At 42.3% G+C, this 26508-nt stretch overlaps 1 protein-coding gene across 4 annotated transcripts; it reads left to right on the plus strand.

The window, feature by feature from the left end:
• On the plus strand, nucleotides 1–26508 carry ptpdc1a (protein tyrosine phosphatase domain containing 1a). Of its 4 annotated transcripts, XM_085272882.1 has the most exons (10): nucleotides 1–195; nucleotides 5416–5511; nucleotides 8227–8398; nucleotides 8769–8849; nucleotides 8970–9088; nucleotides 20230–20367; nucleotides 20458–21557; nucleotides 22551–22736; nucleotides 25231–25341; nucleotides 25423–26508. In XM_085272882.1, exons 2-10 carry the CDS (start codon nucleotides 5424–5426, stop codon nucleotides 25534–25536), a joined length of 2109 nt encoding a protein of 702 aa, XP_085129008.1. In that variant the 5' UTR covers nucleotides 1–195; nucleotides 5416–5423; the 3' UTR covers nucleotides 25537–26508. The 4 variants fall into 4 exon arrangements, with proteins under 4 accessions (XP_085129008.1, XP_085129009.1, XP_085129011.1 ...); XM_085272883.1 differs by lacking the exon at nucleotides 8769–8849; XM_085272885.1 differs by lacking the exon at nucleotides 1–195 and having other exon boundaries at nucleotides 5416–5507.

Genomic DNA, 26508 nt, shown 5'->3' on the forward strand with positions numbered 1-26508 from the left:
TTCCCCATGACCAACGTGTCAGGTTGCTAAGTTAGCTAGTAAGCTAGCTGCACTTAGCTGACCAAATGATGTGGCTCGAAGAAGAAGATGCCGCTTTGCGACGTGCCAGCGATAAGACTGTTAGCTGGAAGAGATGAATCGACTATGTCAAAAATTGTAACGACAGCTACGTACTCGGACGACAGGCAAACAACGGTAAGCTGGGCCTTTTCTAGTCACTGTGCTGGCTTCAGCTAATACAGCAGAGTAAGCTAATCAGCTAGCGGTAAGTCCTCATCTTGCAGCATCAGCACCACCGGGCCAGCGTTACCCAACTCTCCGGAGTCCGTCCTGGCCAAAACAACAGTGTGTCTCACACAAATTCTGATACATGTAAGATAGTGCTTGTGATGTTTAAGCCAATCGCATCGTTCCCCATGAAAGATCATTCCATGCCTCTAATTGTGTTATTTATGACTCTCACTCATAAGGGTTGTCGGTGGTTAGGGGTCATTCATAATTCTCCTGTCAGACTTTTCCCTGTGTTGTGTGATTCTGCCAGACAGAAGAGACTGAGTGTGTGAAGTGATTAGTAAAATGTCCCACTGGGGTTTTGTTGCTCTCTGGTTTAGCTCGTTAATGAGTGACAGGTGAAAAAGGATGAACACCAGCTCTTAGCCTGACAGTAAATTGAGCATTGTGCTCTTTGGCACATCATCCAGGTTTGTGATCAGACAGTCCAAAAACATTGGTCTCTTGTTTTTCCCTAATCACTTTTCTTTACTTTGATGGAAAATTTTATGAGGTGAAGGAAAAGATTATAACTAGTCTACCTAATAATGTGACAGTGGATGTTGTTGACATAGATCTGCTCTGTTGAAACTAATGTCCTGAAGGTGGATTACGAAAAGCTTAACTTAGGTACTTAAGTGTCATGCTATGTTCTTAGTGTGTTTTTCATGCAGCCTATTTAAAGAAAAATCTCACTTATCAGGTTGTATTTTCTTAAAGGAATGTATACAAAGTGAATTGAGATGTTTGTCATCCTGAGGTTAGTTGTGCACTCTGTTTACTCGTATGTTCTCTTCCTGTTGGAGAGAGATGAGAGATGATTTCATTAAACAAAGGTCTGAAATATCATCGTCTGTAAATAATGGCTGTCAAATAACAGAAAGTACAATTTAACAGTATTTCAACAATGCTTATAATTATTTTTTTTTTTTAAATGAACTGGAGGAACTCTAATAATTGGGTGGCTGTAGCTCAGGAGGTGGAGTAGGTGGTGGTTCAGTCCTTGGCTCCCCCAGTCTGCATGCCAAATATCCTTGGGCAAGATACTAACCCCAAGTTGCTCTGTGATGCATCTATCGGAGTATGAATGTATGTGAATGTTAGCTAGAAAGCACTTAAGTTGTTTTAAGTTAACTGTTACTTTAGGAGTGTTTGCATTCATAAATAATAATAAAAAAAATAGAGCTTTTGAAAAGGTTTCCCGGTTTCTTCTTTTTCCTTACCTACATTTTACATATAAACCATCTCAGCAGGAGGAAAAGGAAAAGTTTCACATGTTAAAATATAAATGGTCATTCAAAATCTAGCGATAGGTCTGGGTCGCTAAAGAATGACATCTGGTCCAGATCTGGAACAATGTCTGCCTACTCTAGAGTTGGCCTGTGCTCTAAAGTAACGTCTGTGACTAAAATTAATAAATGATAATAATAATGATTCATAATAATCCTTAAAACAGATAGTACAGCAGCACTTAAGTTGAGGCTACAAAAATTGCAAACTGGATAATAGCAAACCATCGATTTGCTCTGCTCATATACTTTATTGAAGATCTTTTTCTAAATCTGTGCCACATAATGGTTCATTCCTGTGAACAACTTTCTAACAAGCACATTGTATTTCAGCAGCGTGGTATTGAGCTGTAATTTCATGCACGATATGGTCCATCCTATCACAGCTGACAGGGTAAAATGCAGGTTACACCCTTGCCAGTCAGTCGCGTGGCTAACAGATGGGCAGCCATTCACACTCACACCTACAGACAGTTTCAAATCACCAGTTAGCCTACATTATAATGCCAAAAGTATTCGCTTGTCTGCCTTCACACAGATATGAGCTTGACTGCCATCCCACTCTTAATCCATAGGGTTTAATATGATGTTGGTCCGCCCATTGCAGCTATAACAGCTGGTAAGGCAATCCTTACCAGAAGAGTTGAAGCTGTGTTTACGTGTGGGAATTTGTAACCATTCTTCCCGAAGCACATTTGTGAGGTCTGACAGTGATTTTGGATGAGAAAGTCACCTCTGTAGTTCATGCCAAAGGTGTCCTGTCGGGTTGAAGTAGGGCTCTGTGCAGGCCAGTTCAGTTGTTCCACACCAAACTAACTTATCATGTCTTTATGGCCCTTGTTTTGTTCACTGGTGCACAGTAATGTTGGAACAAGAAGGAGCCATTCCCAAACTGTTCTCACAAATATCATCCAAAATTTCTTGCTATAGCATTAATAGATTATTTTCACTAGAACGAAGCTGAGCTCAACTTCTGAAAAACAACCCCACACCGTAATCCCCCTTCCTAACTTAACACTTGGCACAATGCTGTCAGACAAGTACTGTTCTCCTGGCAACCATCAAATCCAGATTCATCCATTGAATTTGTTACTCCAGAGAAAGCATCTCCACTCTTCTAGAGTCCAGTGGTGGCTTGGTGTACACCACAGCATCTGATGCTTTGCATTGGTTGGTGATGTAAAGCATGGATGCAGCTGCTCAGCCATGGAAGCCTATTCCATGAAGCGCTCTAAGCACTGTTCTCGAGCTAATCTGAAGGCCACATAAAGTTTGGAGGTCTTAGGTGTATTGACTCAGCAGAAGGCTGTGGACCTGTGCACACTATGTGACTCAGCATCTGCTAACCCCACGCTGTGATTTTACATGGCCTACTACTTTGTGGCTGAGTTGTTGTCATTCCCAGTCACTTCCATAATGCCAATAACAGCTGACTGTAGACTATTTAGTAGTGAGGAAATTTCAAAGCTGGTTCATCCTGTCACAGTACCGTGCTGAAGTTCACTGAGCTCATGAGAGTGACATATTCTTTCACAGATGTTTGTAGAAGCAGCCTGCATGCATAGATGCTTGGTTTTATGCGCCTGTGGACATGGAAGTGATTGGAACACCTAAATTTAGGTGATTTAGGTTGAGTGAATACATTTCACAATATAGTGTAGCATGCTTGTCCTTGGACTGTGAGAGGAAGCAGGAGACAACCCAACATGCATGGAGAGCACACTCAAACTTCACATTTAAACTAGGATCTCAGCACAGCGACGAGAGAGAGGGGGCCAGGCTATGCAACCGAATTTGTTAATCACCAGTTGTTAGCCAGCGCACTAGAAAAGACGAATATATGAACGGAGACACAGAGTTGTGCTATATTCTTATGGAGGCTGTTTACTCTGCTGGCTGACTTGTTTCCAGATTAGTCACATTACCGTAACTGAAACATGGTGTGAGGAAAACCATTTAATGGGCCATATTTCTTTATTAGCACTCAGTGGAAGCGACTGTCACATCCCACACTCATTAGCTGGTAACGCTCAGCTTTCACACACTGGGTCATGTCCACCAACACACCAGCTTCCCAGAGGAGCTTATGGATACGGCACAAATGCGTGAGGCGTTTTGGCTGATTTGTGTCTAATACTCTGTTGAGTGAAGAGATTTATTCACAGTGGCTTCGTTAGATCAGTTTCACATAACTGTTAATATTTGATACACATGCGTCACGTTGGTCATGAAGAACAGCTTCTCACTCACCAGCTTGTTATCGAGAGCTTCCTATAAACAAAGCCAAGCAGTGTCAGGCTCCATCCCAGCAGAGTCTTGAACTGATTGGATAGGCTACCTATCCAAAACACAGGCTGAAGGTGGAAGCACTTCAGCCTGTGTCATACTGAAAAGACAGGCTATAACTTTACACTGTCAATTATTCAGAGACGTTAGGAGTCTCAACAATAGTGTCCTAAACGTGGAATGCTTTCAAATGTGTTTAAAAAAAAAAAAAAAAAAAAAAAAAAAACCCTGAAGGGATTGAAATCTCTTAAATGACAGAAGCGGCTGCCTGAATGTTTACTCTTCCTGTTTGCAGTACTAGTCAAATACTTATTTTTAGGCCTCACAAACACAGACTGCTGGATGCACCAGAGTTTTTACACTTTCAGTCTGCCTGTAGGGTGCATGTGTATTTGGTACTAGACATGAGTTGACGTGTTCACAAAGAATTGGTGGATGCATGAGTCTTGCGCTCAGTGACTGATAGAACTGTAAGACTGGTTAGATCACTCCTCAGTACCTTGTGATTTATTTTGCTGGAAAAATAAGAGCAAAATTTTCAGCATTCTGAAAAAACAGACAGGTTAGAATGATTTGAACATTTTGTTGGTGCACATTATGTTCACGAGATTGCTTGCTATTTTTTATTATGTGTTCAAAGCTGAGCTTGTGTTTTACAGCTTAGCACAGACTTGGTTGTTATCGTGCAGCCATCATTAGTACACACTTGTTGAGCTATTCACTCTTCTTTTATATAGATAGATAGATAGATAGATAGGTGTGTGTGTTTGTGTGGCAAAAAAGCAGGCCATTAAGGCCATTAGTAAATCTGGCCTGCAGCCTCGTTGCTCTTTGATTAAGCTCTCTGCATTAACTTCAGGGAGGAAGGAAAAGTCAAAGGTCAGGGAATCATTTGCCCATCAAAAAGTCAGCATGTGCGATACAGTGACCCTGCTCAATTTTTGATGGGTCTCACTGAGGCAGACAGCCTGAAAGGTGCAGAGTTTCACTCCTCCAGCAGTAGTTAGCACACGATGTTGAAGGCCTATTAGAGCTCTGGGTGTAACGTGAGAGATGGTTGGTCCCCAAAGTTAAATCGACACTCTGGAAGATTGGTGTGGCACAACTGTTATATCAGGCTACATGTTCAAGTAAGGTATTGGTGCTCTGAAAGAGGATGTGGTCACCTGAATAATTGATAAATGTGTCATCAGTCTTGTAAAACAGGAGAAATCGGAACTTATTGAAGTGGATTTGGAACAAATTATCATGCAGCAATTTTACTGCGTGCTCATCTTGTAGTCTTTGTGATTCTCATACTTTGTAATGCAGCAGCTGCTGCTGTTGTCCCCAGGCTGTATGCACCTGCTCCCAGAGGTGCAGTGGTCAGACCAACACACAATCTGCTGACACGGTGGCTCAGTTTGCACATTTCCCTCTCTCCCCTGGGCTCTCCTGCCAGGCAACGCTCTTATATCTCATCCGTGTGCACACCTTGTCACTGTTTGTGTTATCGGCACGAGAAAAGCTCCTGCTATGTTTTTTTCTCCTCCCACCTGCGTTTGACACAATGTTTATTCCCACCTTTCAGCCCGTGCCATGGCAGCAGGTGTCAGCATACTGAGTGACCTGCCTAACTCCATCGGTGGAGCCCGCAGTGGAGAGACCAGCACAGAGATGGAGGCAGGTAGGAGAGCTCTGCACCACACAAACAACACAGGAACAACACCTGCTTTTTATTTGGCAAGGAGATGGCACAGGACTGAGTTAGGAGTGAATTTCACGTCTGGTTGGGTTTTCTTTAATGTAGGTTTACGGAGCATCAAGATAATCCTTATTTTATTCTCAGCTCTTATACGCAAAACAGATGAATGAAAATGTGTGTGGTGTACTGTATGTAACAGGTGGATGAAATGAGAGTGTGTTGTCTGACTATTCCAAAACTTGTTGAATGATTAGAGAGCCACTCAATTCATAATTGTCGATTCAAAGGTCACTTTGAGTTTCAAAAAACAAATATGGTGGTCGAAAACCTATGTTGGAGTCCAAAATCAGAGGCTGATGTAATGGTGGCTGGTTCCATCTTTTTAATACTGTCACTGTTGATAATGGGTTGGGAGTATGTAGAGGCAAATATATTGGGAAGTGAAGTTACGTTCCTGTCTCATTGTGTGTCAAATTGTGAGTTTACAAGCCTGGGGATTTTCACAGTGTGTACCAATATACACTATGTGAAGTAAAGTACTGGACAAGCAACAGGTTACATCTACAGGAGCTGCTCTGCCGTGGAAACCCACGCCATGAAGCTCCCAACATGCTGATGTTAATGCCAGAGGAGGTTTGGAACTTTGCATTTACTGAGTGTTGGCAACTTTCATGCACTATGCACCTCAGCACTTGGTGAGACTACTCTTTAAACTTTACGGGATTTTTCCCTGCAAAGTTGAGCAGCTGTGGGTCGTAAACAATTAAATCCTGCAATAAAACCACTTGGAACCCCTAGAAGAGAAGACATTTCACAGACTGACTTGTTCCAACTGTGACATCCTTTTTATGCTACTGTGTTTGAATTTGGTTTATTCTAAAGAGCTCACTATTCTTCCACAGATGTTTGTAAAGACAGACTGCATGCCTAGGTGTTTGATTTCACACACCTGTGGTACTGGGACTGTGGGCCAAACTCTTGTCCATGTCATGTAAGTTTGTGGTGTGTGATTTCTAAACTCAGTGAGTAAGGAGGCAGTGTTAGTAATGTCAGGGCTGCAGATGTGCAGACCCCAAATCATCATCAGATTTATAACACGTGTTACCTGGAGAGGTACGTTTTCACTGAGCCAAGAAAGAAGAAGAAAGTTATATAGGGTCCGAGTGAGAAGGCACAAGACAGACAGCTTTCCAAAGCGATTCCACTGCTGTGACAACCGTTTAATAAATATCTAAAAAGTGATGCGCAGGCTGAAAAAACAGAGGTTCCTAATAGTGAATCACTAACTCAATCACTCAAGTTAAAGTCTAATTCTCCAGTATCCATATGATAGTACCAAGAAATATAAATGCAATTTATATATTGATTAATATGAATGTTTGTCTGAATGTTTTTGGCTTTCTGTGATAGTTTTAGTACTGTCAGATGTCTGCCTGGTTGCACTGACTGAAAGACTGTAAGACAGACTGATCTGTGAAATATTACAGTAGGAAGTATGAAGGTGGCAGATTTTCAGCCGGTGTTGTTGAGGCTCTGTCCCTTGCAGCTAGTGAAAGCAGCTCTCACTTTTTTGTCAGCCAGCCGTCCTGCTGCTCCCATACACTCACAGAGCCCACAGTATCACTTCACCTTTTGGATGCAGTTTAGTGGTAGACTAGCTGATGAACTGTAGCGCAGCCTTCAACCACAGCTTGTTGTCTTCATTTTAACCAGTGCATTCACGTTGTTACAGCAGTTGAGTTTGTGTTTGATTTGTTGATGCAAAGACATAATTGCTCTTGTATGTGTGTTACATGTGTGTTATATATACAAGAGACATGCATGTATATGTCTCTTGCATTGCTTTAGATTAATATAATGTGGGAAATATGATTCGGGCCAATAACAAGGATTTCATTTAAGCTATCCTGTGTATAATTGACGATTACATTACGTTAATATGAATAGGAACTCACCTGGCTCTCCAGTACAGTTTTCTGCTGAATATATTTGGATCCAGTGCACTTGGTTAATAATGATCCAATCAAAAGCAGAAAAAGGTGTGCCATTGTACCTGCTGACCAGTGCCGTGTGTTCGTGGCTACTGTAGATGTACAGCTTTAAAAACCAAACAAGTGTGACATTTTACAAGCAGCCTGCCTGCCTCAGATCTGTGACATGGTGTGTGTGCGCACTGTGTGAGAACAACATAAGCCCCTGTCCCACCTCCCACTGACGACTTTGGAGATGGTTGTCATGGTGACACTTCAAATGCTACTGATGAACTGATCAGCAATGGGCGATTGTTGAGCCATGATTCATCATGGGCACAGAAGTGCTGAGCCAGGAGCCTTTGTTAGCACAGAGGCGCTGGCTGTGGTGTGCAGGCAGCAGCACTATAGGATGCAGCAGCATCAAGCACGCCGCTCCTTCGCCGGTGAGATGTTGGCCAGAGTGAAGTGGCATGACCGCAGGCGCTCTGCCTCGGACATCCTGCTGAGGGTTCTGCAGCGGCAGTGCAGATCTGCCCTGGAGTTCCTCTCCTCCTCCTCCTCCCACACGGTCATGGTGGCTGTCAGCATGAACCAGCCTCAGTCCGTCACCCAGTGCAAGACCAGCAGATGTAACCACACTGAAGAAAATGAGAAATGTTGCAATTTCTATGATATCTTCTTCTGCAAATGAAGAATTTCCTTATGTTTCTTTTTGTACCATTAGCCAATACAAGGGTCCCTACTGCAAAGTACACCAAGATGGGTGAGACCCTGAGGCATGTCATCCCCGGTCACATGCAGTGCTCCATGGCCTGTGGAGGGAAAGCCTGCAAATATGAGAACCCCTCTCGCTGGAGTGATGAGGAGCAAGCCATCAAGGGACTCTACTCATCCTGGTATGTCGATATCTTAGAGTGTCCATGTAGTTTAAAGTGGGCAGATGTACAGATGTACTGTACTGCATTTAATAGCCATATTAAATGGCCATTAACATGGCCACAATTTCAAATAATGAGGGCAGTGTATGTTTAAGTAAACCCTGTGAGGGTTGTCATCTCAGCCACACAGCTCTGACTCTTAGCAGGGCAACCAATCAAAAGGAAGTAGAGTTAAAGGGAGAAGAAGCTAAAACAACTTGTGTCAGGCATAGAATAAAGTGAGGGACTGCACCAAACGTTCAGTATTAGATACTGAATAGTTTTTAGTATTGATATTGACCATCTTGCTGTTTTTACTTGTTCAACCTTTCATCTTCTCTTATTACAGGATTACTGACAACTTGCTAGCTATGGCAAGGCCTTCCACTGAGATCATAGAGAAATATAACATAATTGAACAATTTCAAAGGTCCATTCTATTTCTTTCACATCTCATTTAAAATGAACATCGTTATAAACAGAAGAACTGTGAGACATAGAACAGCTCTGTGTGTCTGTGTTGACTTGTTTTGTGGACTGCTGTGCTCAGGTGTGGTTTGAAAACCGTTATTAACCTGCAGCGACCTGGAGAACATGCCAGCTGTGGAAACCCACTGGAGCAAGAGAGCGGCTTCACTTACCGACCTGAAACTTTCATGGAGGCAGGCAGTAAGTTCTCATATCTACTTATTGCTTATACACTGAACTGCCCCAAACATGGCCAAAAACGGTGTGCACGAGTAGTTGTGTGACTAGGTAATACCCTTTTATAATCATGGTGGAATAGCTTGTTTGACGGCCTCATTTCTAAAACTCTTAATGTCCACCACACTTAACTTTGCAGCTGGGCTTCATTCATGAGGTTAGCAAGGTTTGGCTAAACAAGTTGCAAATATAAATTCCATTCCTTCAGCAGATAATGTATAGTTCAGTTAAAACATGTGCAAAAAAACTGTACAAAAGCACAAAAAAAGAACAATTACAGTTATTCACTGTTATCATACAACACTGTGAAAAATTCTTATGCCACCCCTCATTCCTCTGTGCTCTGCTTCCACGTAACCAGACATTCTTTGTCAAGTTTTTTTAAGCAGTCTTGAGCAATTATTGTATAGTTTTTTTTTTTTTAATGTGCTAAGCACATGTGCACCTTTATAGAGCTGTTGTAATCTTGTTATACTGTGTATAATGACAATGAAGGCTTTCAGTTCAGTTCAATTCAATTCAGTAGTCGACCAGACCTACTGAAGGTCTTTTAAAGACTTTTCAATTTCCGTCCAGTGCTTGTACCTAGGGCTGGGCCATATTATACCGTTCACAATAAATGACAATAAAGTTTCTGATTCTGGAAAAAAAAAAAAAAAAAAAAAAAAAAAAATGATCGGGGACCATTCTTAATTTCGTTGTTCTCATGACAATGACAATAAAGTTTCAGGCGACTGTCCCACTCTGCCTGAAGTCCTCCACCATAGTCCCCTTGCCTAAGAAGCCCCACATCACCGGCTTGAATGACTACAGACCGGTGGCACTCACCCCAGTGGTAATGAAATGCTTTGAGAAGCTGGTCCGCAGACACATCACAGCAGCCCTGCCCCGCAGCCTGGATCCACACCAGTTTGCCTACAGAGCAAACCGGTCCACGGAAGACGCTGTAGCCACAGCACTCCTGCTGCATTAACTCACCTGGAAGAGCATGGTAGCTATGTGCGGATGCTCTTCGTGGATTACTGCTCAGCTTTTAACACCATCCTTCCACACAAACTGGTGGCCAAGCTACAAGACCTGGGGCTTCCATACAGCACCTGCATGTGGATCAATAGCTTCCTCTCGGGCCGTAGACAGAGAGTCAGAGTTGGCCATCACACATCCTCAGCCCTGAGTCTCAGCACTGGCTCACCCCAGGGCTGTGTGCTCAGTCCACTGCTCTACTCTCTCTACACACACGACTGCACTCCTCGCCACCACAGCAACATCTTTGTGAAATTTGCAGATGACACCACAGTGGTGGGGCTCATTTCCAAGGGAGACGAGTCTACGTACAGAGACGAGGTGGAGCAGCTGACGTCATGGTGTAAGGCCAATAACCTCCTCCTCAACACTTCAAAAACCAAAGAACTCATAATAGACTTCAGAAGGAAAAAGGCAGAGATCCAACCACTATTCATAAATGGGGACTGTGTAGAAAGGGTGGCAAGCTTCCGCTTCCTGGGAGTCAATATAGAGGAGAACCTTTCCTGGAGTGTGAACACCTCCGAGCTGCTGAAAAAGGCCCAACAGAGACTGTACTTCCTGAGAATTCTCAGGAGGAATAACATCACACAGAGACTGCTGGTGTCCTTCTACAGAGCCACCATTGAGAGTGTTCTAACTTACTGCATATGCATCTGGTACACTAGCTGCACAGGGGCTCAGAGGAAAGCACTCCAAGGGATCATTAACACCGCCCAAAAGATCACTGGCTGCCCTCTCCCCACACTGGAAGTTCTACACAATGCCCACTGTTTTAAAAAGGCCCAAAACATCATAAAAGACACCTCACATCCTGGCCACTCCCTGTTCGAACTGTTGCCCTCAGGCAGACGGTACAGGGCAATCAGAGCAAGGACTAATAGACTCAAACACAGCTGTTATCCAACTGCAATAACACATCTGAATACTACAAAAAAAATGTCCATCACGCCACTCTTGTGTTAATCTATGCACGGTCTGAAGCATGTGTGTGGGAATGTATGTGAATGTTTTACTGTTATATCTTATTAGTATTTTAAGTATTCTATCTATTTTATTTATTGAATTTTATTGTTTTATTTATATTTTGATATTGCTAGGGATGATGCAATGATCGGGGACCATTCTTAATTTCGTTGTTCTCATGACAATGACAATAAAGTTTCTGATTCTGATAATGTTAGGCAACGATAGGAAAATGAAATATCGCGATAGAATATGAGTAAAACGCGCATGCGCAGTGCCTTTGTTTTCATACGCACATGGCCGATTGTTGAGTGAAACAGATGAACCAGAATTGGTTTGTAAAAATGGTGCAACTTCAGTGATGTGGAACTGGTTTGGTGTTTGTCCGTCAGATACACAACAAAGCACATTTTTTTGCAGAACATGCAAGCGGCCGTCGTTATTGTCGTATTTGTCGGACTAAGATGCTCTTAAATCTGGGAGTAATCTGGGTCCTAAACTCCGTATGCAACACTGCAGCATCACTTAGAGTTAAAAACTGTCTAAATTCTTTCATCTTTAATAAAACGATCAGCATTGCTGCTTTACCAGGGGTAACTATGAAGTTTAACTTCCAGGCATCCATGAAAACATAATTTATTACATTTAACGGAGTTAGAAGTTAGCAGGAAGCTAGCGGAAGTTAGCTCGCTAGTTTCGCTAGTTACCTAAGCATGATATAGCATGTTCTGACTGAGAGATTTCTGAAAAAATTCAAACGTACAGCTCTGCTATCACTTCCAACATAAATGAAGACAAGAAACTAAACAGCAGTGACGTTTGTAGGGTTACTGAAGTTGGGCTAGTTGGTATATAATGATGTGCTACGTGATCGCTAGCGACACAGCTATGTTAGCATAACATAAACAGTGAAGCTGGAGGACGAACACTAACACTTTTCCACTTATAAAAGTTAACGTGAAGGTTCCTGATAGTTAGAGACAAATGCAATCGCATGGCAGGATGCTGTAAACGGACCAAACTTCAGTCAGGAGAACAACTGAGATAATCCATCCACAATACGAGGTTAGTCATTAATATACTGCAACAACATGGGAATAGAGCAGCTGCCAGAGAATTCAACATTAATGAATCAATGGTACAGAAGTGGAGGAAGCAAGAAGAATGAGTTTAATAAAGTTTGATTTATCTGACTGCTTTGTTTCGCTTAATGTGCCTTATAATCCTGTGCACCTTATTGTCCGAAAAATACGTGCTGCACACTGCAGTTTAATGTTGCAAAGCACCTCTTTTTAACTTCAGTGGATATTATACATGGTTATGCTCAGGATATGTCAGCCCATTTCTACTGGAAATGCCTTTTGGTTAAACTTTCAGCAAGGAATTAGCATTTGCACTGTTACATTTTTATAAAGCTTTAATGTACATAAAAACCAGCTTCCTAAGTGAAAATAAATGGAAGGTTGTCTTTTTGCGCTAGTAATGTTGTGGAGTTGTATTTTGTCTCGCATCAATTATATCGTCAGTTATATCGTTATCACAAATTTTCAAATATATATCGTGATAAATATTTTTGGCCATATCGCCCTGCTCTACTTGTACTTCATCATTTATTTGTTAAGCCACTCAACACTGACTTATGAACGTTAACTTTGTATTATTGTACGGGCTTTACCTTACAATATAAAGCACCTTAAGGCAACTGTTGTTGTGATTTGGTGCTACATTATATAAATAAAATTGAATTGAGTTGAATCAATTTTTCAAGCATAAAAAGCCCCCAAACTCAAGGGATGTGTGTTGTGTCTACACATATAAGACAACTTGGCAAAGAAATAATATTTTTTTAAACTTTAATGTTTAGGTACATTGTTACTAGTCTGAAAAATTTCAAAGGTATTATGTTTGACGTCATCAGATAGGATTTTACAACCAACAAATTGCTTCCCAAAGAGTGACTGGCTGAAAACTTGGCATATCTCAGCATAGTGTGCAGTGTGTCCTTACATTTTATTTAAGAAACTGGATAAGTGGAGGACAAAAGAGAACATGTCAGGCCTAAAAGAAATATGAAATATGAAAAGAAATACAGCAGATGAACAGTGTGTGAGAGTCATGCCTTTAAACAATAGGAAAAAATCTAGAAACCTGAGAGATTGGTCTGTTCGCAAAAGACCCAAAAGAACTGACCTCAGTGGAATGGTAGCCACGTTTTTTTTTTTTTCAAGAAGTAATTTTATGGAATGGCACAAGTTGAGGTTAAAACATGCCAAAAATGGAAATCTTTGTTTGAAATGATTGTCACCAGACAGAGGAGGTCAGGACGAAGGTATAACAATGATTATCTACAGCCATCTAAAGCACGGTGGAGGCTCAGTCATGGTTTTGGGGCTGCAATTTAGCCTGTGGTGTTGGGGATCAAAATGAATGTAGAAGACTACAGTCATATTTTGATCCACCATGCAAAAGTGTCTGATTGGCAACAGCTTTATTTTTCAACATGACAGTGATTCCAAAGACCTGCCAATGCAGTAAAAGCGTAACTGGATAGAAAAACACACAGCGGATTACTATCAGTGGTGGATTGGCCCGATGTGTTAAAGGCCTTTCAAGCTCAGAATTGTTCAGACTTTGTTTTTGCCTTTGGGCTGCAACGATTCTTCGAGTAATTTGAATGATTCCATTATAAAAAAACCTCGACACAAGGTCTGTGCTTTCATGTGTTGTTTAGTGCACGGCTCTGTAGCGTGTTGATGTGTTAGACGGTGTAAACGCCAGTGTTTTATTAGCTAAAAACAGACCTGCAATACAAACGTATTTAGGAGCAGCGTGTGGGCAAGAAGTCTGACATGAAGTTAGGGGTGGGCGGTATAAACGGTATACGGTAGAAACGATATGAATTTGGCCAATGGTAGAGATTTTGACACTATCACGATAGCGCATGTTGATGGTGACATCAAGCTTCGCCTTTTTCGGTCAAAAGCATCGCAGCAGCAGCTGCAAACAATATCATCTGCAAATTATGCCGTGCGACAGTAATAGCGATGAGACGAAACACGTTTTGGAATATGAGAAAAGCCAAAAACTGCACTTCCTCTTCTCTCGCAGCTTCTCTATTCCCACGTTGTTGCAGTATATTAATGACTAACTGGATTTCTCAGTTGTTCTCCTGACTGAAGTTTGATCCATTTACAGCATCCTGCCATGCGATTGCATTTGTCCCATCGGGAACCCTCACGTTAACTTTCATCGAGTGGAAAAAAGTTAGTGTTCATCCTCCAGCTTCACTGTGGTTATATTATGCTAACATAGCTGTGTAGCTAGTGAATTTAGACAGTTTTTAAATCTCAGTGATGCCACAGTGTTCGTTTGACTTTGGGACCTGAAGCGTACGGAGTTTTGGACCCAGATTCCTCCGCAAGGCTCCTGACTATGGTAGCCATAATGCTCCGACAATCCATCAAGCGGTGTGGCTTTGTAGCTTACCAAAATCGTATTTTGAGCGTCGTGTACCACATAAAATGAGTTTGAAGGTCAGTAAGCACAACCAGAATTCATAAATAAGGCGCACTGTCGATTTTTGAGAAAATTAAAGGATTTTAACTGCGCCTTATAGTGCGGAAAATATGGTATACACAAGAAAAGAATATATCGAGATATATATTGTTACCGCACATGTTTCAGATTATACTGCGATATGGATTTTAGGCCATATCCCCCCCCCCCCACGTTAAGCCCACTCAGGGCCCAGTTTGAAACAAAGACACAAAGGCAGCAGTGACGATGACGCTGGCACAGTTTACACAAGAGTGAAGAGGCGGAGCGGTTACTGAGACGGTTTGTTTTTTTTATGATGTTGTACGCAGTCAAACAATTTCTAGAATGGAAGCCAAAGAGAAGTTAATTCTGGAAGACCTTTTTATTAATAAGACAAAAGTATTTCTTATCTGATTAATTTATAGATTACTCGATAACTAAAATTATTGTTAGCTGCAGCCCTAATAAATAAATATATACTGTATTTCAATATGATACTAATACTGTTTGTTCTCATTTTAATAAGTTGCTGCACCTTCAAGGGGTGGCTCAAGACGTGGTAAATGGACTGGTTCTTAATTAGAGCTTTTATCGCCCATTTGCACTTTTTTCTGTATAAGTGCTTTCAGTCTAACATTCACAGTCCAACGGATGCATCGAAGAGCAGCTTGGCGTTAGTGTCTAGCCCAAGGATATTTGGCATGCAGACTGGAGCAGAAAGGAATTGAACCACCAACCTTCTGATTAGTAGGTGACCTGTCCTGCCTCCTGAGCTGCAGTGTTCAGATAGACTATTGCAACATTACACTGTTATTGTGTCACTGACAGCTTAATATACTCCTGGTTCTGTTTAAACTGTCCGTCTTTTAAAGAGCTGTTTCTCATACACCACTGACGTGTGTATCAGTAGCTTTTTGATTGGATCCTTCTGGAAGTGGCCCTAACAGCAGATGTACTTGGCACCAACAGCTATTGAAAACGTTGTGAGGATGTAGAATGAAAAGTGACAGATGTGGGGTTTTTCTTAATGAATCAATGGTTCGGCCCTGATTAGGTAGATTTGTAGATTCTTAAGAGGGGAGACCATTCTTAACATAGAAGATCATGTGACCAGATAGTAATAATGGAAAAAGTATACATTTAGTTTTCTTGAGCCTGAGTTATGGTACAAGGTATGCAGTTAGTGGAGCAGGTGACAGGCTAAGGTAGATTTAACATTTCCCTCAGTACCATCTGTGTTGTGTTTTGCCTACATGCAGTCCCTAGTAACCAAGTAATTGCAAGGGGATTGATTTCATTCCTCCTTCTTCCTAATAGGCTCTCCTGGGATTCTGACAATGTCACCTCATCAAAACGTGCATTTTGCGTACCCCAATGTTTTATTTGACAGTCTGTAAAAAGTCTCAAGTCTAAACACTTGGCTTTAATCTTAATATTGGTCTTTGTCGTGCAACGTTTTTCACTCCTTGAGAAGCAAATCTTATGAAAAGTGCCAAAGCAACAATCGTGTGAGTCTGTTAATCACCTGATCACGTATCATGTTAACATTTTCCCTTTGTGTCAAAGATCTTTACAGAGATGTTGGAAGTGGCGGCTGTAAACTAGTCTTTGAGGTGTGTTTCTAAAATGATTGATAGTTCCTGTATTTTGTATAGAAAATATGCATCATTCAGTGTAAGACTAAGGCTCCTTTATGTGTTTTGAATCGCTTTTCAGCAACAACTAGTTCAAGTTCAACAAGTTATTAAAAATCCACCAAGCTTTAATCAGTGGTTTATATTTAACCAAATAATAATGGAAGGAGAGCCTTTCCATAGAATGGATTGATCCTCTAACAACACATTATTCTGGGAGTTGAATTTAAATGGTATCAGTAAGTATATTTTCGAGGAAACACAGTTTTATCTTGGGGTAATAAAATGTGCTTAATGTATTACAAAACTGTATTACACTGTCAATATTTATCTAACAAAACCCAAGCACAAAAGCTGAAGCAGTGGTTGACAAACTTGAGTACACCATGAATCAGTAGCTTAGAAACACCTTTACCAACAGTAATAGTTTCGTGTAGGGCTTCATTAGTCTTTCATGTCTTTTTTTTTTTTTAGCTCACTTTTCTTTACAACATTGCTTCAGTTCATTGTGGTTTGCAGGCATTGCTTTATATGTGGCTTTCTTCATGTCTTATTGCAGCGTCTCAATTGGGTTCTGGTGTGGACTTTGACTGGGCCATTGCAACACTTGAATTCTCAGGACACAGTCTAAAACGCTGATATACAGAGCAGTTCATAATTGGTTCAATGCCTTCAAGATGCCCATGTCTTGTGGTTGCAAAATCAGCTCAAGTGATTGAAGTTTGTGCCAAACATGTTTATGGTCAAACATGTCCACTCAAGACATTTCCTGAAAAAGGTGTCAAAACTATTACAGCATTCCGCTTTTAGAGTTTACGCTTCAACCCAGGTAGCTCTGGAGGAATGTTAGGGGAAAATCACGCTCTGCTTTGGTGCAGAAAATGCAACAATGACTGAGGAAGTTATTCAGAACTAATTATATTCATCCTAAACACAAGTAACAAAAGAATTTATTCATCTAAAAAATAATTTCTATAATACATTGCTGTTTATAACACTTACAATCTTATTCATGCACAAGATTGATTTATTCCAAGTTACTTCAAGTTGTATGTTTTACAACTCTATTATTGAACCTGGCTGACTGCGCCAGTCACACTAGACTGGAGACCAGTTGGTAAATACTTGGGAACCACTAGTTGTAAGAGAAAAATTTCTGTTTCTCGAGCAGTTGACAGTTGCTGGCAGTTGCTGGGAAATGGATTGTTGAAGTCCCATTCACACAAACCTGAAGACCAGGCAGTGACCCCTCTGATAACCAACAGTTGCTAGGGTGTGTATTCTGTGAATGGTGCCTGGAGGTTGCTGGAAGAGGTTTACAGTGCTGGATCTTGTTTTCCGATAATTTGAATGGAAGATGCCTACTACCTTGCAAACACTCACAAACTACCAAGTGGTAGTGTGAGTGTAGCACAAACTGGAAATGGCGACCATTCAACTTCAAAGTAAAATATGCACCTTTTAAAATGTATTTGTTGCAGTGGTGCAATACTTTACTTTGAAGGTGAACATTCTCTGTTTTTTGTTTGTCATACTGTTTCACTACTGCTCGGAGAGAAAATTGCGTTTGCAGACAAGTCAGTGGCTTTGTTGCGACTCATGGTGACGACAGTAGTCTGCTAGCAACCAAAGCAATCACAAGGTTTTTGGTGCAGTACCTACTAGGAAGTCCAGGAAACCTCCAGCAACCACTTAAGAACCAGTCAGAGAATTCACATTTAGATTAGATTAGATTAGATAGAACTTTATTAATCCCTCGGGTGGGTTCCTCTGGATATATTATATATATATATATATATATATACACACACACACACACACACACACACACACACACACACACACACACACACACACACACACACACACACACACACACACACACACACACACACAAAAAAACACCCAGCACGCCCCTGCGGGCGGTTTATCCTTCAAGCTCGGGTCCTCTACCAGAGGCCTGGGAGCTTGAGGGTCCTGCGCAGTATCTTAGCTGTTCCCAGGACTGCGCTCTTCTGGACAGAGATCTCCGATGTTGTTCCTGGGATCTGCTGGAGCCACTCGCCTAGCTTGGGAGTCACCGCACCTAGTGCTCCGATTACCACGGGGACCACCGTTACCTTCACCCTCCACATCCTCTCGAGCTCTTCTCTGAGCCCTTGGTATTTCTCCAGCTTCTCGTGTTCCTTCTTCCTGATATTGCTGTCATTCGGAACCGCTACATCGATCACTACGGCCGTCTTCTTCTGTTTGTCTACCACCACTATGTCCGGTTGGTTAGCCACCACCATTTTGTCCGTCTGTATCTGGAAGTCCCACAGGATCTTAGCTCGGTCATTCTCCACCACCCTTGGGGGCATCTCCCATTTTGACCTCGGGACTTCCAGGTTATACTCGGCGCAGATGTTCCTGTACACTATGCCGGCCACTTGGTTATGGCGTTCCATGTATGCCTTGCCTGCTAGCATCTTGCACCCTGCTGTTATGTGCTGGATTGTCTCTGGGGCATCTTTACACAGCCTGCACCTGGGGTCTTGCCTGGTGTGATAGACCCCAGCCTCTATGGATCTTGTGCTCAGAGCTTGTTCTTGTGCTGCCATGATTAGTGCTTCTGTGCTGTCTTTCAGTCCAGCTTTGTCCAGCCACTGGTAGGATTTCTGGATATCAGCCACCTCCTCTATCTGCCGGTGGTACATACCGTGCAGGGGCCTGTCCTTCCATGATGGTTCCTCGTCTCCCTCCTCTTTCTTGGGTTTCTGCTGCCTGAGGTATTCACTGAGCACTCGGTCAGTTGGGGCCATCTTCCCAATGTATTCTTGGATGTTCGTTGTCTCATCCTGGACTGTGGTGCTGACACTCACCAGTCCCCGGCCCCCTTCCTTCCGCTTAGCGTACAGCCTCAGGGTGCTGGATTTGGGGTGAAACCCTCCATGCATGGTAAGGAGCTTTCTTGTCTTTATGTCAGTGGCTTCTATCTCCTCCTTTGGCCAGCCTATTACCCCAGCAGGGTACCTGATCACGGGCAGGGCGTACGTGTTGATGGCCCGGATCTTGTTCTTACCATTCAGCTGACTCCTCAGGACTTGCCTGACCCTCTGCAGGTACTTGGTGGTTGCAGCTTTTCTAGCGGCCTCTTCATGGTTCCCATTCGCCTGCGGGATCCCCAGGTACTTGTAACTGTCCTCTATGTCTGCAATGTTGCCTTCTGGTAGTTCAATCCCCTCAGTTCTGACTACCTTCCCTCTCTTTGTTACCATCCGACTACACTTCTCCAGTCCGAACGACATTCCAATGTCATTGCTGTATAGCCTGGTAGTTGGCGACCATATATATATATATATATATATATATATATATATATATATATATATATATACAGAGACAATATAAATAAAATATACGAAGGGGATAAATAGAATAAATAGGAATAAAAATACAAGTGAATTGCACATTTCAAGTATTGAGTCTATTGCACCGTTGACTATTTACAAAAGTATTGCACAAAAGGTATTGCACAGTGAGGTGAAGAGGCACTACAGCTTATTTCTTCCTGGAGACCAGAAATTGCCAGGGGATTGCTGGCTAATCTCTAGGCCTGTGGGACTGAGACCTTGTTTAATTAGCAAGCTAGTTTTGGAGGGAAAGAAAAAACAAGTAAAACTACCACCAACTTGTCATTGCTGCTCTTGTTTATTAGATTATCTTAACTGATTTAGGGTGCAATGTTTGCATCTCTCGGCTGGTCTGGGAACACCTTGGTGTTGCTCCGGACAAGCTAGAGGAGGTGAGTGGGGAGAGGGAGGTCTGGGCTTCTCTGCTTAGGCTGGTGCCCCCGTGACCTGGCTCCGGATAAGCAGAAGAAGATGGATGGATGTTTGTGACCATGTACTGCACAAACAATTAAAAACTCCTTTTGATTCTAATCTCTGGCTTTTTATCTTTCAGTATATTATTACAATTTTGGATGGAAAGATTATGGTGTGGCATCTCTGACTACAATCCTTGACATGGTAAAAGTCATGTCATTTGCTGTCCAAGAAGGGAAGATGGCTGTCCACTGCCATGCTGGCCTTGGAAGAACAGGTTTGCAACACAAGCAGTCTGGAATCGCTCAAATCTGCATTTGTACTTTATAAATATATCAGTTTTTAATTTGTATTTTGCATCATTCAGGTGTGTTGTTGGCTTGTTATTTGGTCTTTACAACTCGTATGAACGCTGACCAAGCCATCCTGTTTGTGCGAGCCAAAAGACCCAACTCCATCCAAACCAGAGGCCAGCTTCTCTGTGTCAGGGAGTTTGCCCAGTTCCTTGTTCCTCTTCGAAGTGTCTTCTCCTGCGCTGAACCCAAAGCAGGTGCTGTTACTTTGTCCCAGTATCTCACCCGTCAACGACACCTGCTACATGGCTACGAGGCTCGGCAGATGAAGAACGTGCCAAAGATTGTCCAGCTGGTGTGCAGGCTGCTAATTGACATCGCAGCCAACAGACAGGTGGTGATTGAGGAGGAATGGTTGGAGATTCCCGACCTCACGGCTGAGGTAGAGAAGACGGTGTCCCAGCAGGCCCTTCAACAGCTTGGGAAGGAAATGAAAGGGAAAGGGATTCCCCTTCTATGTAGTTCATCCCATCCTCTTAGTCCAGCACTGATACAGCCTAGACTTGCTAACGATCAGCCTCTAATTAGTGACAATGAGCTTGACCCCTTGTGGAGGCAGCAGAATGGAGAGAGCCCCCAGCGATCTTCTCTGTGCGAAAACAGGAGCTACAGCGATTCTGTTCTTCACAAGCTGGGGCAATGCCAGCATCCTTTAGGAAATCTGAAGAACAACCAACCAATCAACTGCCTGATCAAACATTCCTTGTCTCACAGCAGCCTTACTGCCTGTAACCCTTCCAGATTTTGCAACCTCTCTACTCAGAACATTTTTAAGAACAATCAGAACTCCAGTATAGAAACAAAGGAAGACCTTGGATCTCCCATTTTAAAAAGACCGCTCCGTGAAGGCCATCAGAGTTTGCCTTTAGATTTCTCTGAGGACAGTAGAAGATCCCACTGCAATGCCACACTGCCTGCCTTAGCAGTCAAGAGCAAACTGGTAGCTGGTAAGGAGAATGTGTCAATGGGTGGAAGTGCAGATGACTTCTCAGAGGTTCCTTTCATCACCCTCCAGTCTGAGTTCTCACCAGAGAGCAGGTGCCTCGTGGTGGCAAAAGCTCTGGCCCTGGAACTGACAGACAAGGATCTCACCTCCAAGGTGTCAGTGTGGCAGGTGAGCCCCACCTAACTTGTGCAGGGACTATTACACTTACTTTCCAGCCAGATTTCCAACCTGCTTAACCAGATTTTCTAAACATTACAATCTCAAATTGTAAATTGCACCACCTTAAGTGCAACTTTGGACTGTCTCATAGTCGATACGCTCTCCGGCTAAATTCTTACTTTTCATGCAATTGCTAGAAAAGCTATCTATGACTCTTCATAAGGGAAGGATGATAGATTAGCAACCTTCCAGGATTAGCCTGTTATTTTTAGCAGCGGGAGGAAGAGAGTACCTTTGACCAATAGGGTTTTGAAAAGAGTGCTCTGTCTTTACAGCTTTGGGCTTACCCATCTTTGTGTTGACTGCTAGGTCTACTGTGTGACCTCAAACCATAATTGTTTTTAATGACATCCACAGCTTGTTGCTTTGTGTTTGAACAGAGGTCATGCTAGGATTAGCCAAAACAGTGATAATACATACATGTGACCGACTAGATTCCAGGACCTCGAGGCACCAGTGCTAACCATTGTACTGTGCTGCTCTAATTTTGTCATGCTAGCAAACAGGAACTTCCATTCATGTGATTTTTGTCAGTAATAATGTTAGCAAGCAAGATAAAGGTAGCTAGCTAGGTATAGCTTAGCTGTGCTCCCAGAATCTAGCTAATAAACTAAATTAAAAATGGGCAGCTCAGTTAAATAATCAGATTAAGATCACAGTGGTATTTGCTCCATGTGTAGTTTTAGTGTGTTAGCAGACCTACCAGTTTTAGCTTACATTTGCCAAAAAAAGACAGCTCTGGGTCTCATGTATCATAGATTGTCTTGCAGTGTATTTAGAATCACACTGTCGTTACCATAGGAGATGCGTGTTGAGTTAATCTAGTTCTCATTTTTTTTTATAAAAAAACTGTTGTACATAGTTTAACTTGAACCTGGAACTGTGTTCTTACTGGCACTTCATTTCAGTCATTTCATTGTCAGTCTGTTTTGTGTTGTGCAGATGGAGCTGAACTCCAGAGAGGGAACATGGGAGAGGCTGTGCAAGGAGAGAGACCCTCTGGTCCTATCTAGTCTGATGTGGTCATGGGTGGAGCAGCTTAAGGATCCAGTCATCAGCAGTGAGGATATAAAAGCCCTCACTGAAAGGAATGTAAACCCACAGAACGCCCTCGATTCACTGGAAAAGGTAGACTGTGTCAAATATCTTCCAAGCATTGCTGTCTAAACCAAACAGGGATAGCAGACTTTGTTAAACAGCTGAATGACGTGAAAGGTTGCACTGCATATTAAAAGAAAATATTTCTTTTAACTTTGAAAAATCAAAGCTACTGTAGTGAAATGTACACAAGAAAACATGGAGCATGAAATTGGCTTAATTAGTTTTTTTAATGTCTTGAAATCCCAACAAAGAAAGTTCTGAATTGGTTTTAAAAAAGTTTGTAAAAAAAATGGCCCAGTCTGTTAATGGAACTATTGTCCTTCTGTTCAAGACCCTTTGACTCAGTAATGGGCTTGAAGAATTAGTCCCATGATGCCTTTAATTAAGCTGATAATGTAATTTTGCTTAACATCAATACTAGATATTCAAAAAAGTCTGCAGTAAGGCTCAGGAGTAGTATTTGACTTCCACTGGGTGGTGTATGTCAATAAGTCAGTAAGTGAGGAGGACAATGAAAATGTATTGTTTGTCTAACTTGTTTAAATTGTGAGGCTGTTTGGAACAAGTGTAACTCAAGTTATTTTGTTATAGCTACAATTATAGCTACAATTTACAGATGTCCCCTAAACCCATCACATGTAAGCAATCGTTAAGTTGTTGCTCTCAAATGGCGACACCTACAAAAACAGTGCCAAATTAGTTCATCTTAACTTGCATTCATAAAACTACTTAACTACAAACACGGTTGAAGCTACTGGAATTTCACTCACAAAAGTGAAGCACAAACTAATCTGATCATAGTATTTTTCAGATAACTGCATTGGACGTGCTCCACGAGGCACCAACAACACAAACAAAGTTGTGTCTCCCTGTTTGCTGAGTCGGTCACTTCCCCGAGTCGTGAAGTATGGGGCGCAGATCATCAAGTAAATCGAGAGCTTCACTTTTAGACTCTCTTTTCACCACGACAGCGTCCGCACCACTGCAGCCGCAGCACCAGTTCTTCTATCGATCTCCTCTTCCCTTCCCTCTCACTCGTGAACAAGACCCTGAGGAAACTTAAACTCCTCGACTTGGGGCATTAACTTGTCCCTGACCCAGAGTGAGCACTCCCCACTTTTCCATCTGAGGACCATTGCCTCAAGCTTGGAGGTGCTGATTCTCATTCCTGCCACTTCACACCCGGCTGTGAACCACTCCAGTGTGAGTAGGAGGTCATCCTTCAAGAACCACATCGTCTGCGAAAAGCAGAGACAAATTTCTGAGACCACCTAAGTGGAAACATTCTGCCACGAGGCTATGCATAGAAATTCTGTCCATAAAAATTAGTAACGGAATCAGTGACAAAGGGCAGCCCTGGCAGAGTCTAACCCCCAGCCAGTCCAACTTATTACCAGTGTTCTGACAAACCATCCTACTTTGGCAAAATGTCCTACCGTAAGTAGTTTATGCACATTTGTGCTGTCACAGAGTAATTCCAGCACCAGTTTAAGTAGGTATGACGGTTTGCCACTTAACTTTGCTCATCAGATTATGCTTGTAGCTCATTTTCATACAGCCAGGATGGTTTGCCACTTCATTTTACCCGTTAAAGTATGCTTGTAGGTGACATTCACAAAGGTAGCATGGTTTGGCACTTAATTTTACCCGTCAGAGTATTTTTCTAGCTGATATTCACAAAGGTAGGACGGTTCGCCACTTAATTTCATGTTGTGCGCATGCGCTGAAACAACGGGTAGGATGGTTTGCCAGGTTGATGGATTTCCAGAACACCGGCTGTGTGAACCAAGATCTTGCCATGGTTGTTTAACGACCGAAGGCCTGTGACAACGGGCCAGACACCCCATACTCCTGAAGAAGAATACTCCACAGAATACTCTGAGGGACATAGTTGAACACCTCGAAGTCCACAAAATACATGTAGACTGGCGCCGGTTTAGCTCAGTTGGATGAGCAGGTGACCATATGCCGCATGGATGAGAGCGGCCGATCTGGGTTTGAGTCTGACCCGTGGCCCTTTGCCGCATGTCTTCCACTATCTCTTTCCTGTCAGTCTTCACTTTATCTGTCTAATAAAGCCAGAAAGAGGCCAAATAAAAAGGATGTTAAAATGCCATTAAATAGCAAATTTAGAGGCCGTTTTAAAAAACCAGTGTTGACATCTATGGATAGTTTCCACCTTAGTAACAAGATGGTGGGTTTTTTATAACTCACCATTCATAGGATGCTTCATCTCAGCTAGTTCAGTTACTGAACAGGGCCGCTCCACTATATTATAGTCTCTAATGGAATAAACGGACTGGTAAGGTCATTGCAGGGAATAATTGGGTATTAGCAGATATGTGTGTCTGTACATTGCACTTGGTTTTTGGATGTAGCTTGCTAACCAATCTTGCTAAGATTCAGATTCATCCCTCGCAGATTAGCGACAATTTAACTGCTATCCTGACACACCCAGTGTCTCACCCAGCACTATGTGATCCTGTAATGTGACACAGTATGGTCTCCTTCCTTTTGATAGGGTCACCGGCTCACTTTGCTGTGCATCCTCGACTGTGCTGCTCATCTCCTGCCAGTGCCTAAAGAATTGGAGACCAGTTTTCTTAACCAAACCATTAAAGTGTTTACTAAGGTGAGCTTTAACAAACAGCATGTATTGAACATGTTTACTTAAGTGTTTACTGGGCATGATGCAGTGCAGTTTGCTTTGCAGATGGACCCTGGCTCAGAGGAGAACAAGTCTCTGTATGCAACACTGAAAGCAATCCTGACTCTCATTCTTCACGAGCTGCATGACAAAGCTGTTCAGGAGAATGAAGCCTCCTGATTGGCATTGCCCCAATCAGCCTGCCGAGAAGAAGACTCCCAAACGAGGTTCCACTTTTATTTGTGGGCATTACTGCATTAGAAGCCACCTCTTGCACCCGACGCTGCTGAGATCTGCCAGTCATGTAGTGTTTGAAGCTAAGTGTTTTTTCATTCTGTTTCCTTTGAAGCTTGTAATTGACTCTGAGTACTGCTACTCTGTGTTAATGTGCCACTGTGCTCACTCTGAACGTTTTGTTGGTTACCTGTTCTTTGTCTGAGACTAGATCTTGCTTTATTATCTAACTCATAGCTGTTAGGGACATGATGAAGAAACATTTCATTACATGAATGTAATGTTATTTAAATGTGTGACTCAGCTCTCTGGGTTCTTGGTGGGGAGGGGTTATTTAAACCAAAATATGTTTTACACTGTGCACATGCTGCAATGTGTCTTATTTATTCAGATGTTCTTTTTTGAAATGCACAAGTCGATAGAATTGCTATAACCTGATAAGTTGCTTTGTTGCTGTAGAATGTAAGGCGTTCTCTTAGTGTTAAACTGTGGCTGTTACAGCAGTGCAAACTCACCAGGCCACAGTGCGTTTTCTTTTTCAATCAATTTTATGTACTTAATACTGTTTACCAAAAAAATCCTCCGTGTATTGTTGTGTCATTCATTCATTTGTAAAACATCAATCTGCCTCAACTCCTGCATTTAGCACTCTGCCTCGACTCACATGGCCTCTGTTTGGACTCATTTTGTGTAATTTTGACTCGCGCGTGTGTGTGTGTGTGGCTATTGACAAAAATCTTCCACCTCATCGCTTATATACGGACAAAATTCAGTGTAGATGCAAGCTGAGGGTGATATACTAATGGTACTGTAGTAATACGAAGAACATGACACGTTGGGCTGTGGAGGATTTTCAACAAGCACTATTTTTTCATTGTTCCAACGGGTTACTTGGAGAAATAAAGATAACTGACTGAG

The sequence above is a fragment of the Mchenga conophoros genome, linkage group LG5 (assembly GCF_057382185.1).
Source record: "Mchenga conophoros isolate Kocher_MC1m ecotype Shallow Benthic linkage group LG5, M_conophoros_male_GT1.1, whole genome shotgun sequence".
Classification (NCBI taxonomy): Eukaryota; Metazoa; Chordata; class Actinopteri; order Cichliformes; family Cichlidae; genus Mchenga; species Mchenga conophoros.

Bases quoted from the DNA above. Each gene is read 5' to 3' on its own strand.
- ptpdc1a (XM_085272882.1), top strand. From the start codon at position 5,424: ATGGCAGCAGGTGTCAGCATACTGAGTGACCTGCCTAACTCCATCGGT. The intron at 5,512-8,226 runs GTAGGAGAGCTC...TTGTACCATTAG, and splicing joins CAGCACAGAGATGGAGGCAG to CCAATACAAGGGTCCCTACT. The intron at 8,399-8,768 runs GTATGTCGATAT...CTCTTATTACAG, and splicing joins AAGGGACTCTACTCATCCTG to GATTACTGACAACTTGCTAG.